Source organism: Ochlerotatus camptorhynchus, unplaced genomic scaffold (assembly GCF_037179485.1).
Source record: "Ochlerotatus camptorhynchus isolate MF236.1 unplaced genomic scaffold, CSIRO-AGI_Acam_v1.1 ptg000215l, whole genome shotgun sequence".
Lineage (NCBI taxonomy): Eukaryota > Metazoa > Arthropoda > Insecta > Diptera > Culicidae > Ochlerotatus > Ochlerotatus camptorhynchus.
In genome coordinates, this window is record NW_027040705.1 from 733,566 (window position 1) to 750,464 (window position 16,899).

The 16,899-nt window shown below is 37.9% G+C and overlaps 1 protein-coding gene across 1 annotated transcript in view; it reads left to right on the plus strand.

The window, feature by feature from the left end:
- Positions 1-16,594, plus strand: part of LOC135703528 (RING finger and SPRY domain-containing protein 1-like) — a 51,248-nt gene extending 34,654 nt beyond the window's left edge. Inside the window, exons 3-7 of the mRNA XM_065224768.1 lie at positions 7,930-8,082; positions 8,227-8,316; positions 8,392-8,509; positions 14,333-14,949; positions 15,011-16,594. Coding sequence (XP_065080840.1) covers positions 7,930-8,082; positions 8,227-8,316; positions 8,392-8,509; positions 14,333-14,949; positions 15,011-15,271 — 1,239 coding nt within the window. The 3' untranslated portion in view covers positions 15,272-16,594. The remainder of the gene's footprint in view (positions 1-7,929; positions 8,083-8,226; positions 8,317-8,391; positions 8,510-14,332; positions 14,950-15,010) is intronic.
- The last annotated feature ends 305 nt before the right edge of the window (positions 16,595-16,899 follow it).

Sequence of the window (16,899 nt, forward strand, 5' to 3'; positions counted from 1 at the left end):
ACCATCCGAACTGAGTTTAATCCTTTTTGAAGCAAACCAAGGTCGAAGATTTAATTGAGCCACACTATGAAATAGTGTATTCATGGTCACTTGTGGTCTAGAGCAAAGAAGTACAGCTATAATGTGACCATAAAATCTATAAATATCTAAAAGCAGTTTTTTTTTAAATTATTTACACCTTTGTCGTACACAGGTTGTACATGTGGACGCGACGCCAGACTTATGTCCAACTAAGTCCAAGATCATGACATTTTTTCTATGTTTCAGGAGTATTTAAATTAGTCAAGGATTGTTAATTTGTGACGACTCAATTTATTTGTCTTAGTGATCTCGAATTTTTAAGTCACAGCTATTTAAAAATGGCCCAAAAGCTCTAAAATTTATCCCTAAATCCTAAGTCCTAGATGCAGTTAATTTTATGTTATGCCCCTGATCTTTCCATATGGGAAAATTTTCCTCGTTCCCGAACATTGAGATTTGTTCTAAGACTGCGATCTAGAAAAGTTGTCTAGGTCCACGAGTTATGAAAATTTGTCTATGTTGAGTTGTTACAAAAGTTCCTGTTCTTGGGAGGACTGGGGCAAAATAAAAAAGACTATCAGTCCGTTATAGCGACTACAAAGAAGACGTATTGCTTCATCTATATCCTAGCTCTTTAGGACAACAAAAATTGTTAATTCGTGGTTTTGAACATGTTTCTCTGTGCTTCAATTTTACATTCAAATCACAATAATTGGAATTATTCGCGATTTGCATCTAATTTAACTTAGTAAATTGTTTGTTTAAACAAAATCTAAGTAGACAAAAGCATGCAGAGTGAAAAAATAGAGGAAGAATTAGTCCGAACAAATTTATGGGATCCTTCACCATTTGCTTTATTTTCAAGAAACATAAAAAATGCGCATGTGAGTATATAAGTCACTATTTTCGTTATTTTAGTTTGGTCACTACTAAGATATCACATATCCACTACCTGCCCTGAAACCCTCGAAGTTTTCCAGGGTCTGTATCTTGGACTTTTTTTCATAATGTGGGATCAAGTATTTTTTTTTCAAAATCCCACATTTTGAGTATATTTCTCAGTCCCATATTGTTGAATAAAATATCAATCCTATTTTTTTCTTCTTCTAAACCGGCTAAATCTAGGAATTATTTATGACGAACTAGAGCGGGCAGAACTTGTTTTTGTTTTTCAGTGAATACAAATTACATGGTTGGTTCTGTTCACTAGGGTCAACATGCATAAGAGATACAGATTTCAAAAATTGACAAAAGTTGTAGCTAATATCAAAACCTACAAAAGCTTCATTAGTCATTTTACGAAATTTTGTTGATTAAAAAAGTTAGAGGCAAATGAATGTACACACCAAATTTAAGTTTTCAATATCAGTAAAACGGATTGCTGGATCATGATCAGCAATCCAATGCTTTACTGAAAAACAGCAAACGATATTTTTACCGAAAAATTCAGCTAACATATACTAACACCCAGTCAAAGAGCTGTCAAACTGCTAGCATCACAGTCGCAAGTATTTTTGCATTCGGACACCACCGGTCAGGTACCTGGCTCCCTGGACACTGGCTCGGACACTGATTATATGTAATAAATGATACTTGGAAAGCGTCTGGCGATTTTGTCTTTATTATTCGTATATTTGCATCAACGATCTTTTACAGAAGCTGGAAGTTAAATCAGCAAAATGCTTCCATATGCCAGAATATTGAATTGCTGAAAAAAAATCAGTAAAGAAATATTGCTGATTTTCAGTAAAAGGTTGTCATTTTGACAGAAGTTTGAATTGCTGAAAAATTCAGCAGCATTATTTTGCTGGAGTGTTTGCTGATCTTTCATCAAGTCTAATATCAGCCAAATTTTGCTGATTTTCAGCGAATTAAATTTGGTGTTAAATGAATGCTCGAAATTAATGAAAACGATTTTCCATGCCTGGTCATGATTTCCTAGCCATTCAGATCTAAACTTTATCAACTTAGGGGAATTTTCGTATTCTCATCAATCTAAATCTATGCAGCGTCCGCACTTCTATTAGGATTTTCTCAGTATCACGCACACATATGACGTGTTTGCTTGTTTACATTTATCTGCTGCTTGCTTCTCTATCCATTCCAATCGACAGAATTATTGTTAAAAACTGTTCGAAATCGTTTTTACATTCTCCAACTATCTCAGATGCGTGTGACTATTGTCGGCAGTCCCTTTTTCTTCGGCAACCTTTCCATTTGAACTGCGTGTTAACCAGCTGTTATATTATCAGCAACTCGAAATCAACCGCATTTTTAGTGCATATAGGGGAAATGGCTCTAATGTTGGCCTATGGATCTAAGCTTGGGCCCATCGCTACAAATCTGCTATTTATCAATTTGTTCTATTTGGTCGCTATTGAACATTTAGTCGATTACTGAATTTATGTATGGGCCCAAATTAGGGGCATTTAGGCCGACATTACATCCATTTCCCCTATATTGAATACATTCAGCGAAATGTTTTGAGGGGAAAATGCAGTGAAATTAACGTTTATATTTTGGTTGCCGAAAATAGTCAATGGATGCCGAAGCCAACATTTACCCTATTTGATACTTTTCAAATTAGGTTATTATTGAATAAATCTGTTTTAGATTAATTAGATTAATTTTCAGTGATTAATGTTATGTTCAAACTAGGAGTTGTACCATGTTATATTATAGGTTGTTTATAAGATACCAGAACAATTTTGATACAATATCCTTGTGTTTCGAAAATCGAACTTACAACACTTTACAGCTCTCTACACAGCAAAAAAATAATTTTAATATCACATCAAAGTGGATGCACTTCAATCGTGTCGAAAATATGGTGTAATATTACTTGCCAAAAAGAGCAAAATTATCATTAATACAGTGCATGAACTGACATTACGTTGCTTTTACTGCATTTATGTATTTGTGTGGCCATAAAAATTACATGAGATTTTCGACATGATTGATGTGCATTCTCTTGGATGTAATATTAAAATTTGTTTTTTTGCTGTGTAGTCTAAACATGGTATAAATGTATTAAAATTTCCAGCATAAATTTGAATGTTTATATTTATTAGTGTTCTGTTCTGCAACTTTGCATCGAGAAACTGCTCTTTTGACATGTTAAAAAATATCAATATATCAATATATTTATCGGGTAAAAATCTCTTTAATGAAGATAAAATCCTAAAACTTACTAGTAAATTCCCTAGTAACTCTCCTCGTAATTACCTTAGAATTTTCCAAAGAATTACAGTCAAGATTCCTATAGTACGGTTAATAGGGACCGCACTACAGGAACCGGCATTAACGAATACACGTAGCATATGGGATTAGAGCTAATTGGGGACAAACGCTTATTGTACGGTAATTTAAAGAGATAACTTCCTGGTGTCTTCTGAAAAGTTATTAAACGGAAAATTTGCCACCTTTTAGGAACATTCAGCATCTGGAAAGTCATGAGCCTGATCCTCCCAAAGACCCGGAAAATCCGTAAAAGTGGTCAATACATGAAACTAATCCTACACAGCAAAAAAATAATTTTGATATCACATCAAAGTGGATGCACTACAATCATGTCGAAAATTTCATGTAATTTTTATGACCACATAAATAAACAAATGCAGTAAAAGCAGCGTAATGTCAGTTCATGCATTGTATTAATGATAATTTTGTCCTTTTTAGCAAGTAATATTACACCATATTTTCGACATGATTGTACTGCATCCACTTTGACGTGATATCAAAATTATTTTTTTGCTGTGTAGAGCTCCGCGGTTTTTTCGAAACCGCTCATAGACGTCTTATCAGAATTAATTTGGAGTTTTGACCTGAATATGGACCCAGAGGACCACGGGATGGTACACCGGAAGATCTGGAACATCCGTAAAAATGGTCAATTCATGAATTCAGATTCCTAGAGCTCAGCAAATTTTTCGAAATAACTCCTAAACATCTTATCAGAATGAACTCAGAGTTGTAACTGGAATATGGACACTGGAGACCACGGGATGATCCACTGGAAGATCCGGAACATCCGTAAAAGTGGTCAATTCATGAATCTGATCCTAGAGCTCGGCAAATTTTTCGAAATCACTCCTAAACATCTTATCAGAATGAACTCAGATTTGTAACTGGAATATGGACACTGGAGACCACAGGATGATCCACTGGAAGATCCGGAACATCCGTAAAAGTGGTCAATTCATGAATCTGATCCTAGAGCTCGGGAAATTTTTCGAAATCACTCCTAGACATCTTATCAGAATGAATTCGGAGTTGTGACTGGAATATGAACTCTGGAGCAGTGATGGAAAAGTTCGCGAAAACTCACTATGACTCGCGAACTTTTCCCTTGGTGAATTTCGTGAAATATCGCGAACTTTTCCAACACTGCTCTTGAGACCACGGGATGGTCCACCGGAAGATCCGGAACATTCATGAAAGTGGTAAACTCAAGAAACTGATTCTAGTGCTCCGCAGGTTTTTCCTAATAACCAGAGAACCACGGGATGGTCCACCGGAAGATTCTGAACATCCGTAAAAGTAGTCAAGATTCCTATAGTACGATTAATAGGGACCGCACTATAGGAACCGGTATTAACGAATACACGTACCATATGGGATTAAAGCTTATTGGGGACAAAGTCTTATTGTAGGGTAATTTTAAGAAATTACTTTCTGGTGTCTTTTGAAAAGTTATTAACAAGATAGATGACCATCTTTTGGGAAAACTTTACATCCGGAAAATCATAAGTTTGGTCCCCAGGAAGACCCGGAACATCCGCTAAAGTGGTCATTTCATAAAACTGATCCTAGCGCTCCGTGGTTTTTTCGAAACCATTCATAAACGTCTTATTAGAATAAATTCGGAGTTGTGACTGAAATATTACCCTGGGGATTACGTAGTGGTCCTCTGGAAAATCCGAAACATCCGTAGATGTGGTCAACTCACGAAACTGATCCTAGCGTTCCGCAGTTTTTTCGAAACCACTCATAGACAATGAATTCAGATTTTTGACCAAAAATGGACGTTGGGGACTACGGGATGGTCTACTAAAAGATTCAGAACATCCGCAAAACTGGTCCATAAGTGAAATCGATCCTAGAGCTCCATGTTTTTTTTCGAAACCACTCAGACGTCTGATCATTATGAATTAGGAGTTGTGACCAGAAAATGGATGCTGGGGATCACGGGATGGTTCACAAAAAGATCCGGACCATCCGAAAAGTGGTTAATTCATGAAACCGATCCTAGAACTCCGTGGTTTTTTCGAAACCACTCATAAACATCGTATCAGAATGAAATCGGAGTTGTGTTTGGAAAATGGACTCTGGAGACTACGGGATGGTCCTTTGGAAGATCCTAAACATCCGTAAAAGTGATCAATGCTTGAAAATGATCCTAGAGCTCTGCGGTTTTTTTTTTCGAAACCATTCCGACGTCTTATCACAATTAATTCAGAGTTGTGACCAGAAAATAGACACTGAGAACTATGAGATGGTCCACTAAAACATGCGAAACATCCGCAAAAGTGGTCAATTCATTAAACCGATTCTAGAACTCCGCGGTTTTTTTTTTCGAAACCACTCATAGACGTATTATCAATATTGACATTCCAGACTCTGTTCCAGATTGATTTTTTACTAAATCTAGGATCGCGAAGGTTTTTATAACGCACAATCCATATTGAAAATTTTCTTAAATCCCATATATACTGAATAGTTTAATTTTTTGCTGAATATGAACAACTAGGAAATTTTCAAGATTTGCACCGGGAATTTCTAAATGAAAATTCATTGCCAACTCTGGATATGGATGGACTAGAGACTTGACCACAACCGGATACCTTGGAGCCAATTCAAGTACTGGAGTAACCTAAAATATACCGGATATTCTAGGTTCTCCAAATCGTCCTGGAGTTCAGTTGAGTTGTGCTACTGTATCAACCAAGACTGCAATAATGTCTGTAGTATCGAAATATGTCCAAACAGATGCAAAGTATCTATATGGATTATACCCGATCTATTGCTACGTATACAAGATGTTATAGGTTCTGAAATAATTCTGGAGATCAGATTATTTTTCCACTAGATCACCCAAGACTAATTCAATATCTGTAGTATCGAAATATGCCTAAACAAATTTGCAGTGTCTATGTGGATCATGCCAACCTATTTCCGTGTATGCCAAATGTTCTAAGATTTACAAATCGTTATTTCTATACTACATATATTATCCTAGTTTTTGTTGATCTAGTAAAACAAATCATCTGAACTGCAGGACGATTTGGAAAACCTAGATCATCTGGTGTACGTGGAAATAATTAAACATTATTCATATAGACACTATGAATCTGTTTGGACATATTTCGATCGTACAGACTTTATTCCAGTCATGGTTGATTCTAGTAGAATAAATCATCTGAACTCCAGAACGATTTGGAGAACTTAAAAAAATCTGGTATACATGGCAATAGTTCATGCATGATTCACATAGACACTGTGCATCTGTCTGGACATATTTCGATACTCAAGACATTGTCCCAATCTTGGTTGATCTAGTAGATCAAATTATCTGAACTCCAGGACGATTTGCATGATCATGCATGATCCACATAGACACTTTGAATCTGGAATCTGATTGGACATTTTTCGATACTACAGACATTATTGCAGTCTTGATTGATCTAGTAGAACGAATCAACTGATGTCCTGGACGATTTGGAAAACCTATAATTTCCAGTATACATAGTAATAAGTCGTGCATGATCCACAAAGTGACATATATCCGATTCGGTTATGATTTGACAACGAAAAGTGCTAGATTCATATTATACATAAAATATGACGCGGTAAAAAATTAAAAAAATTTAGACCCAAATTAAGTACAACATTTAGGACAGCAAAATACGTCAGAGACGCAAAAGTTAATTTTCAAGAAAATTTGCATTTCAAATGAAAATGCATTTTTTTTTAATAATGTTCATCAAATCTAGGCCGGTATTATTCAATAGAATCTCATAATGTAAGGGTGTTTTATTATGTTCATTAATTACTCAGAATTTATACTATACACAAATAACTGAAGATGATACAAAGTTATTTTTAAAAAAAATGTCAAATGTTACAAACCATACTCCTTTAGCTCAGTCGGTAAAGGCGCAGCTACAAAGAAAGTCCATGCTGGAGGCGACTGAGTTCGATTCTTGTCCGGTCTATTAATTTTTCGGGTTGGAAAATGTCTCTACTTCCTTGGGCATAGGATGGTACAGGCATAGAAAGCTCTCAATTAAAATGTGAAAGTGCTTCAAAGAACACTAAGTTGAGAGCAGACAAAAATCTAATATGCTATAAGCAATAAGCTTGGAATGCCATGAGGTAGTAGGGGAAATGTATGTAATGTCGGCCTAAGTGTCCCTAATTTGGGCCCATACATAAATTCTGCAATCGACTAAATTTTCAATAGCAACCAAAAATATCCATTAGTACCATCCCAATGACGCGTTCAACTAGATAAAATTGATAAATAGCAGATTTTTAGCGATGGGCCCAATCTTAGATCCATAGGCCAACATTAGAGCCATTTCCCCTAGTATACAAATAGTATTTTTAGCCAATGAAAACAGTTTTTTTGTCGCGGATCAGTTTAGAAAATCTTGCAACAGCCCTGAAGTTCAAATCTGGTCAAACTGGAGCAGTTTTGAATTGTTTACAAGTGTTGTGGTATCGTAAAGGTTAAAACGCATGTGACGGAAGATCTACCGGTATTAGTATTTTTTCGCATTCCAAGCAGCTTATTTTCTTTGTGAAAATAAAGAAAGATTTAAATGAGACTTGGCATTAAAGCTGTAAACAACCCACACGATTTTCAATAATTACAAGGTATGTTTGCTATCATTCGTCTCTTTATAGGTGGCCGACATGATAACACACTCAATCAGACGTACGCCCAAGCGGGAGCGAAATCTTTGCGTGATTCTCGGTTGCCTGGCAGAGAAACTGGCCGGCCCAAGCAGCATAGCGGTACTATCCGACGTCACACTCGGTTATCTGTTGGGAAATCTGGTAAGTAATAGCAGCAGCTAAGCACCTGACTCCACAGGCGTACGCCCCCCGTGCGCGCGCTTTTTTTTATCGCATCACGTTTCAGTCACGCTAATTTCCTCTCAAGTGGGTGAATGTATTAAAAATCGTTTTTAACATTTACAGGACGAAGGAATCAATCCGGACGTGATGTTGTTCTCACTGATTGCACTGGAAAAGTTTGCCCAAACAAGCGAAAACAAAGCTACGATCAAGGTGAGTGATGAGAATGTGGGAATTGGAAAACCGGAGAAGGTAATTCAATTTGTTTTCGTTTTTTTTATCTTCCAGCGAAAACTAGCACTTTACCCGGAGAATCCACTGACGCGGCTCGAACGACACATGGACAGTAAGGAATTCATTCTCAGGCAGGTTGGCTTCTGTGCTCGATGGTGCCTAGATAACTATTGTAAGTACCAGTCCCACTTGAAGTGATTTACCAGTGATAAGGCTAAGCTTTCATGTTTCCGTCAGTTTCGTCAGTTCCGTTGTTCGTGCAGCGAGTTCTGTTGAGACACTTCGATGGAAAGGAACGATAAGCAAAAGTGTGCTGTGGTGGATGCATTGAACATACATTGTGTGCGATCGATTTCTAGATAATTAACGAGCTCTTTTGGACATGGTCGACGACTTCGATGATTTCACTTCTAAGATTTGTCTCTTCTTCCGGCCCCCGGGGGGCAATGTGGCACGGAAGTAGATGTGTGCGGTCTGATTTCAATCACTGGTGATATTCCTGATACGACACAATGTAACGTTGTTTGGTGCATTGGTGCATTACATGTGCTATCACCATAAAGAAAAAATCTGAACTTAGATATAAAAAATCCAGGAAAATTAGTATTTTCCTTAGATTCCCGAGAAAATTTACAAGACTAAATAATGTTTCTATATCACCATAAACAAGTTGGACTCTAAACAATACCAAAAAGTTAATTTTTGCAGTTTTTTGAGTCCAACTTTGCGCCATGATGAAATAGAAAATAAAAGATTCTTTAGGGAAAAGGAAAGAACTATTTTTTTTATATCTTTTTCCAATATTTTTAGAAACATTAAAATGTAAATTTTTTGCCGGTGGCGGTAACCCGAGCAAAGTTAGAGATCAAATAGAAATTAGAATTTGCTGTTAACTGTAACTTATTTTGAATACTCCATTTGATTTCATTTTGGTTGACTTGGTTATGAAATCAACATTTTACGCTGTTGAATCAAAAGGAAAACTAATCCTGCTTTCTGCATTCATAATGTTTAACTGAATACGGGCCTGGCGTAAATGGTTAGCATCCATGCTTTTCACGCTGAAAGACTTGATCTCAAATCTCGCGTCCCTTTTCAAATAAACCAATGTAACATATCTACCATTTTGAGAAAATCGAAGTTGAAGTTCGACAGATTATTATTTTAACTGTTTAGAAACAATACATGTTGCAATACTATTTTTAATGTAGTCAGTGAATAATAACGTTGAAAATTCAGTAGAAACGGTAAAATCACGATTTTACTTTGAATTTCATGCTACAATATAGAAAAAAAAACCACATAGGCAGGCATGGAAAATCATTTGCATTCATTTCATACATTCATTTACATTCATTTGCCTTTAACTTTTTTCATCAACAGCATTCCGCAAAATTATGTACAGAGCTTTTGTATGTTTTGTTATTAGCTACAACTTTTGCTCATAACTCAAATCTGTATCTTTTATGCATCACGAACTAGAGCGGGCAGAACTTGTTACTATTTTTCAGTGAATGTAACATACATTCACTGAAAAACAGTAGTGGCTTCTGTTCGCTCTGATTCGTCATGCATAAGAGATACGGATTTGACTTGTTAACAAAAGTTGTAGCTAATAATAAAACATACAAAAGCTCTATACATAATTTTGCGGAATGCTGTTGATGAAAAAAATTAAAGGCAAATGAATGTAAATGAATGTATGAAATGAATGCAAATGATTTTCCATGCCTGCACATAGGACGGTTTGACAAATCCAGTTGTACATCGGACATGTTACATTGTACGATTTTTCTCAATGACATAATCAATGAGTGTTACATTGGACGTTTTGTCTACATGATACTAGATTCCCATTCACAGATTTCAGAGTAGAGTACCTAACTATAGATTGGCCCCGCCTTTGGAAAATGAACACTAATCATGTTAGGCAGTCCGAATGACCGAAGTAACAATCATGTACCCATCATTTCAAACTGTACATTGGACAATTTGTGATCTTGATTATCTTAAATAAATGAAAGTAAATTTGGATGGATGTTTTTATATCACATACAATGACAGAAGATCAATAGTTTGTATCGCTTAGCTGAATTTGTTTACATTTGTTACTTAGGACCTTTTGAAAAGTGAAGGCGCACTCCGTTTGCCACATGAGCAAATCGCTTACCAAATCATGTATTTCTTGGCAAACTTTGAAAGTTTCTGCTTCCTTACTTCCTCCGGAACATCAAACTTGTGCTGGGCGGTGAAGAACAGTAGCCCCGGAAGCTACCGGAAGTCCGCCTTGACGTAAGTCTCATCATCCATGATGAGACAATAAGGCTTCGTCCGTGACCAGAGATTTTTATGCCTCAGAAAAATTCCACCGACCTCGGCTGGGATTGAACCCAGACCCATTGGAGTAAGAAAGCAGTCACGCTTACCACTACACAACCGGCGCCGGCTAGGTTAAATCCCAAACGGCCCCTTTGTATTACTGAATTGGTGTGTCCCCGATGTAATTTACCCTTCTCACTAACATAACAAGATATTCCCATGATGACAGTCGTGGTAATAGACGACTGCACGGATGGATTTGAGTTCATCTACTCGAGAAAAAGTGGCACAAGCTGCGAGTAATGTTTACTAATCATGAACACTAATGGCGGTAATCTCTATCTCGGATTAACTTTTAATATCGTTCCTTATTGGAGAATCTGCCAAATGTTTGTTAAGGATATTATTGATTAACATCGACGTCGACAAGAAAACAGTCTGTCATTCGGGATCGGGATTTAATCCAAAGATAATACCGATTGGAACTGAATAATGGACATTTATGGTGGTAAGCACCAAGAATCAAGAATATCAAGCTGCTTTGACGTCAATATCAGAGTTAATCAGCACGACTCTAAGCAAACATTTGGCAAATCATCCAAACAGAGCCGGAATTAAAAGTTAATCCGAGGTTGAGCTTACCGCTATTGGTGTTCATGATTAGTAAACATTGCCCGCAGCTTGTGTCACTTTTTCTCGAGTGAGTGAACTCAAATCCATCCGTGCACTCGTCTATGGACGTGTGCACCGATGAATTTGAGTTCACTCACTCGAGAAAAAGTGACACAAGCTGCGGTCAATGTTTACTAATCATGAACACTAAATGTTCACCTATGTTCACTATTCATTATTCATGAACATTTAGTGTTCATGATTAGCAAACATTGCCCGCAGCTTGTGTCACTTTTTTTTCCGAGTGACTGAACTCAAATCCATCGGTGCACTCGTCCATGCAGAGATGTATTCTGTCTCTAACAACAACGGATCTCGAACTATCAATCCTTTTCGTCCCCAATGACGGTAAGGACGCGGCGGTGCTATCAACTATACAAAGCTATTAACCTTCGAAATATGTGTATAGACATGTACAATATATCAGTGCACGAAGATTTGCTGCACTCTTCTCTCACCCGTAAATTTTGACAGTTTTAGGTGGTTTGTTTTGGCTCCCATTCGTTGCCATCTCTGAGTTTAGGAACCGTGCACTGCTCTATAGTTAGATCTCAGACAAATAGATATAACCGTTAGAAGAAAATTCTTCAAAAAATATTGTTAAGCATATTTTGTATGCACACTAGCATCATAGAGGTAACTCTAAGACCAGAAGGTCCCGAATAAACGTGCTCAACTTTTTGGCTCAGCTCTGGTTCTTCGGTCCCAAGCTAATCGATTCACCCCTCGAAACATAGAAAAATCCACTAACCCGTCATTTTATCCGTCAAACTTTCATACACGGCGAATGAGAACAACTCAAATTTGAGTTTAGTTCACTCATAATCGCCAAAAGTGCAGGAACTCAGCGATGAGTTAATTTGCCTCATGTTTTCCCAGGTTTTTCCAGGATTTTCCAGGGAATAATTCCCGAATTTGAGAAAAGTAAAGATTGGATTCACTCAGTCTATTGGTACTACTCCGAGACTGAATAAAATTTTCGTCAATTTCCTCATTTTCCGGCAGATTTTTTAGGTTTTCCACAGGAAACCATGAGACAAATATTACTCATCGCTGAGTTCCTGCACTTTTGGCGATTATGAGTGAACTAAACTCAAATTTGAGTCGTTCTCATTCGCCGTGTAGCGAATCAAAACAAACATTGTGTAGTACTAGAATTTTGAGGAATGGGGTTCGTTAATCGATTTGCTTGGGACCAATAGGCTAGTCAAGTAGTGAGCCAATTTAAAATCGTTAGTTTCGAATTGATTGTTGCTAGCATCCTCTATCATGCACATTCCCAAGCTTTGTTTTTCAAACGGAGCATCCCTCGTTCATGCAATTTTTTCACTAGTTGCTTTTCCCTCGTTCTGTTAAAGCGTCAGCTGTGTTGAATAAAAACAAAACAGATGGTAGTCAGTGATGTCGCTTCTACGAAATTTTCCGAAGATCTATAGAATTGATTGAATTTGCATAAATACGGATCCGTAAAAGAAATTCACAGAAGATTATAGCGAATTCGTTTATTATTCAGTTCCAACCTGGATCGGGTATCAAGATTGGGTCTGCTTGTTTTCTGACAAACGTCAGTTTGATCGTTTGTTTTTAAATCCAGCTCAGGTTGAGGTTCGCACTGACAAAAAGTTCGGTTTCGCACTGTTCCCAGTTCCAACCCCGATAATAAACAAATTCGCTATTAGTCTTTTTTAGGGATTCGTTTTGATTGTTTAGTGTGATTTTTCATTTGCCGGATACAAGTGGTCATCGTACAGCGTAATATCATAGAGGTAACTCTAAGACTAGATGGTCCCGAAGAAACGTGCTCAACTTTTTGGCTCAGCTCTGGTACTATCTTCGGTCCCAAGCTAATCAATGCACCCCTTGAAACATAGGAGAATCCACGAAGGTATGTGCATGTTAGCTTATCATTCTCAAAAGCTGTCATCTACTAAATTGAACTGAAAAAGAACTGGCATCACTGATCAGTTTGAAATGTAGTGGCTTGCTTAACGCTTCAGTGGCGCCACCATGATAAATGCAAGCCCATTCCCAACTAAAACCTTATTTGCGAAGAATGTGATAGTGAGTGCTATGTCAGTTTGTCTGTGGTTAGATCATCCCAAGCCCAATTCATTTTCACATGGAGTGTTCAATTTTGCAGATTCTTTCCAATCACGGAGTGGAAACTACGAAACGGATGGTCATCGAAGCTCAAGCTCCGCTCGAGATCCGATTCATCATTATCGGAATCGATGATGATGATGGCTCAAAAAAACGTTGCTGATTGCCTCACCCTATTTTGGAACTCTTTTTTACGGACTGCTTCGATGTTGGTTTCGAAAGCTTAATTACTCCAGTTCAAATCTCCCAGAAGTATTTTGATCATAAAGGTTCTGAATATAGTTGTCGGTAGATTTCTGTTGTAGAATGTTAGGAGCCGATCCAGAAATCTTCAGAAACTGCTTTGTCCCAAATCCGGCAATCAATTTGTCTTCAGACCATTCGTTGTTGATCCATCATCCGCTTGAGTTCGTCAGTTTGATGATTCCGTTTCCGAGTACGAATTTGTTCATAGATTATGACTGTAACCACGGTGAGGAGTTCGAAACTAGCTCTTCTCCTATTGACAACTGGGTGTTCGTTTAGATCAATGGCAACACGGATTTCACGGAAAACTATCTGTTGTTCAAACTCAGATCACAACTCCGAACATTTCAAAACACAATTCGGAATATTTAAGAAAAAAGAAAGTAGGTAAACCAGAACAAGGGATTTGTGGGAGATGCAACTAACAGCAGTTAACCAATACTGTCAGATATAGTTAATTGCATTGGTCAATCAAGAACGGATTATGAAAAATTGAAATGCTTTTTGTGCTTCTTGATAACATTCATTCAATTAATCAGTTATTTTTCTCGTTTCTGCAGTTTTAGGGTTTTTGATATACACCCAGATACTGAAAAAAAACCTCCCATCAGGTAGCTGGTAATATTCATCTTTCTTTCTTTTGTTCCACCAATTCCAGTCCTCATCGAAGGCCGCAAGTACTCGTACGAAGTGACGGACGTAAGCAACGTGGACGTCATGCTCAACACCCGGGACGTTAGCGAATATCTCAAAATATCGCCGGACGGTCTGGAAGCTCGCTGCGACGCGTATTCGTTCGAAAGTGTTCGATGTACCTTCCAGGTCAATACCGGCTGCTGGTACTACGAAGTGCTAATCATCACCCCCGGGGTGATGCAAATCGGGTGGGCCACCAAGGACTCCAACTTCCTGAGCCACGAGGGCTACGGCATTGGTGACGATGCCTACTCGATAGCATTCGACGGCTGCCGGAAGCTGATTTGGCACAATGCTCGCTCGATGTCACACGATCTGCACATCTGGAAGGGTGGGTCCGTACTGGGTTGCTTACTGGATCTGGACGCCCGTGAGGTCATATTCAGCCTGGACGGAATGGAGGGCGGAGTGCTGAAGCAGGTGTTTGGCAGTGCGAAGGACGGTTTCTTTGCGGCGGCATCGTTCATGTCGTTCCAGCAGTGTAGGTTTAACTTTGGCTCGACACCGTTTGTGCATCCGCCGCAGAATAGGCAGTTTATGAGTTTCAATGATTTTGCTCAAATGAATGAGCAAGATAAGGTAAGTTGATTGACAGAGTTTCGGTCAGTACCGTGATGACTTTCTATATTGTCAATTTCAGGTCGTGCTTCCGCGGCACCTCTTCCTAGAGCAGCTACGAAAGCTAAGCGTCCGGGAAGATTCCTGTACGCTTTGTTTCGACATGAGCGCATCAATCCGAATAGAACCGTGTAAGCATCGCGGTTTCTGTACCAACTGTGCCGCTCAGTTGCAGTTCTGTCCAATGTGTCGGGCCGAAATCATCAGCACCGTACAGGAAGTGTCCCTAGATAGTACCCTAGATAGTAGTCCTCTATCAGATGAGGTAATTGCGACGACATGATAGTGATACAACCGTTGCCTAGCATAGGATAAATAAAGTGGCGTTAGCAGTTGCACAGTAGCATCGGAATTCCGAGATGTTCAGGAAGGAATAAGAAAAACAAATTTTGTGATAATACGAATATTTAAAAATAGCTATCGATAATTTTAATCGTACGGACACAGTAGAGCGAAATTAATGTCTTTTGTATTGCCATTTGAAAAAAAAACGACACTTCTCAATTTTTCAACCGCCTTGCCATTCTTACCGGCCAGGTGTTCGTGTCAAAATAGTTGAAATGAAATTAAATTCTACGAATTATCGAAAACTTACTCTAGCAAACAAGCAGAAACTGTTTGATTATGGCAAAAGGCCAGTCTGATGAAACTTTATTCTGTCAATATAGCCTAGGATCGTTTTAAGGAGATCCCTTCTACGATTTCTAAGTAATTATGGGATGATTTTGACACATCCAGAGACCTTCAAGTGGAAAAGTTTCTAATCAATAAGTATTGTCTGGCTTAGATACATTCTGCTGTCGCTGAGTTCCGTTTATGTCTTCCGTACAAGATGAGAGGAAACCAATTGCTATGAAATCATCGTGGGCAAAGCAGAAAACTGATGAGACCTGAGCACAAAGTGATCGATGGCTAACCCCGCAAAAATCAGTTACACCCCACTCGTCGTTTGAATCTTTTTTTTTTGCAGCCTCGAGTCGTGCAAAGGGAAGCTTTCGTTTGTGCTGATCAATAATTTAATTGTTGCTCATGTTATGCTTCGAGTCACACACAAAAGAGATCATAAATTAGAGCTAAGTTCAAGGGAATCGATTCTTCATGATATGAAATAAGCCATCTGTTTTTAAATTAGGGTTAATAGTAGTGCAGACATACCTCATGTATATGTTCTCTTCTATATTTACTTATACCTAAAACAGAATAACTTGGATGACTTTACATCCGGCGATGTGTAGCATATAGTTTGTCATATTTTATTATCCCGTTCGTGTCGCGTTCGTCATTACCTTTACTTTGCATCTGTTGAATGATATTACACACCACACAAGCATCCTTCGTATAGATTGTATATGTATATAAACAGGATACGAAGTGAGGAAGTCCGAAGTTGATAGAAGAAAACAAAATGGAACAACCGTATGAAATCGATATGACTGATGATATATTTTTGTATGAACTGTGTGAGTAAATACCCAGCGCAATGCGAATTGGACATATTGGATCTATGGATTTGAATCATTGTATGAGAGATAATCGGAGAGTCGAGTAAAATTAGTAGTGAATCACTGTACTTGAAATCACTGGAATTATAATATCAAATCGTAAAGTTTACTCCTGATTTGTTACTGAAAGAAACTTCCTTAACCCGTTAGCGTACCAACTTGATCTGTTAGTACTATCATGTTCTTCGAACTTATCTTAGTAATGCCGAGAGGATTCCTCGAATGCTCCGCCATTATTAGATTCTAAAATAACGATATAAATGCTACCCGGTTTGTTCAAAGCTATTAAATATCGTAGTATAGTTTTTGATCATTCCACTGTACGACGTTAACCAATAAAGAAGTGTTTCAATAGTGCTCTAAAATAGGTTATGGGCCCAGACTTCCAAACCGGAAGATTCTGAAGATG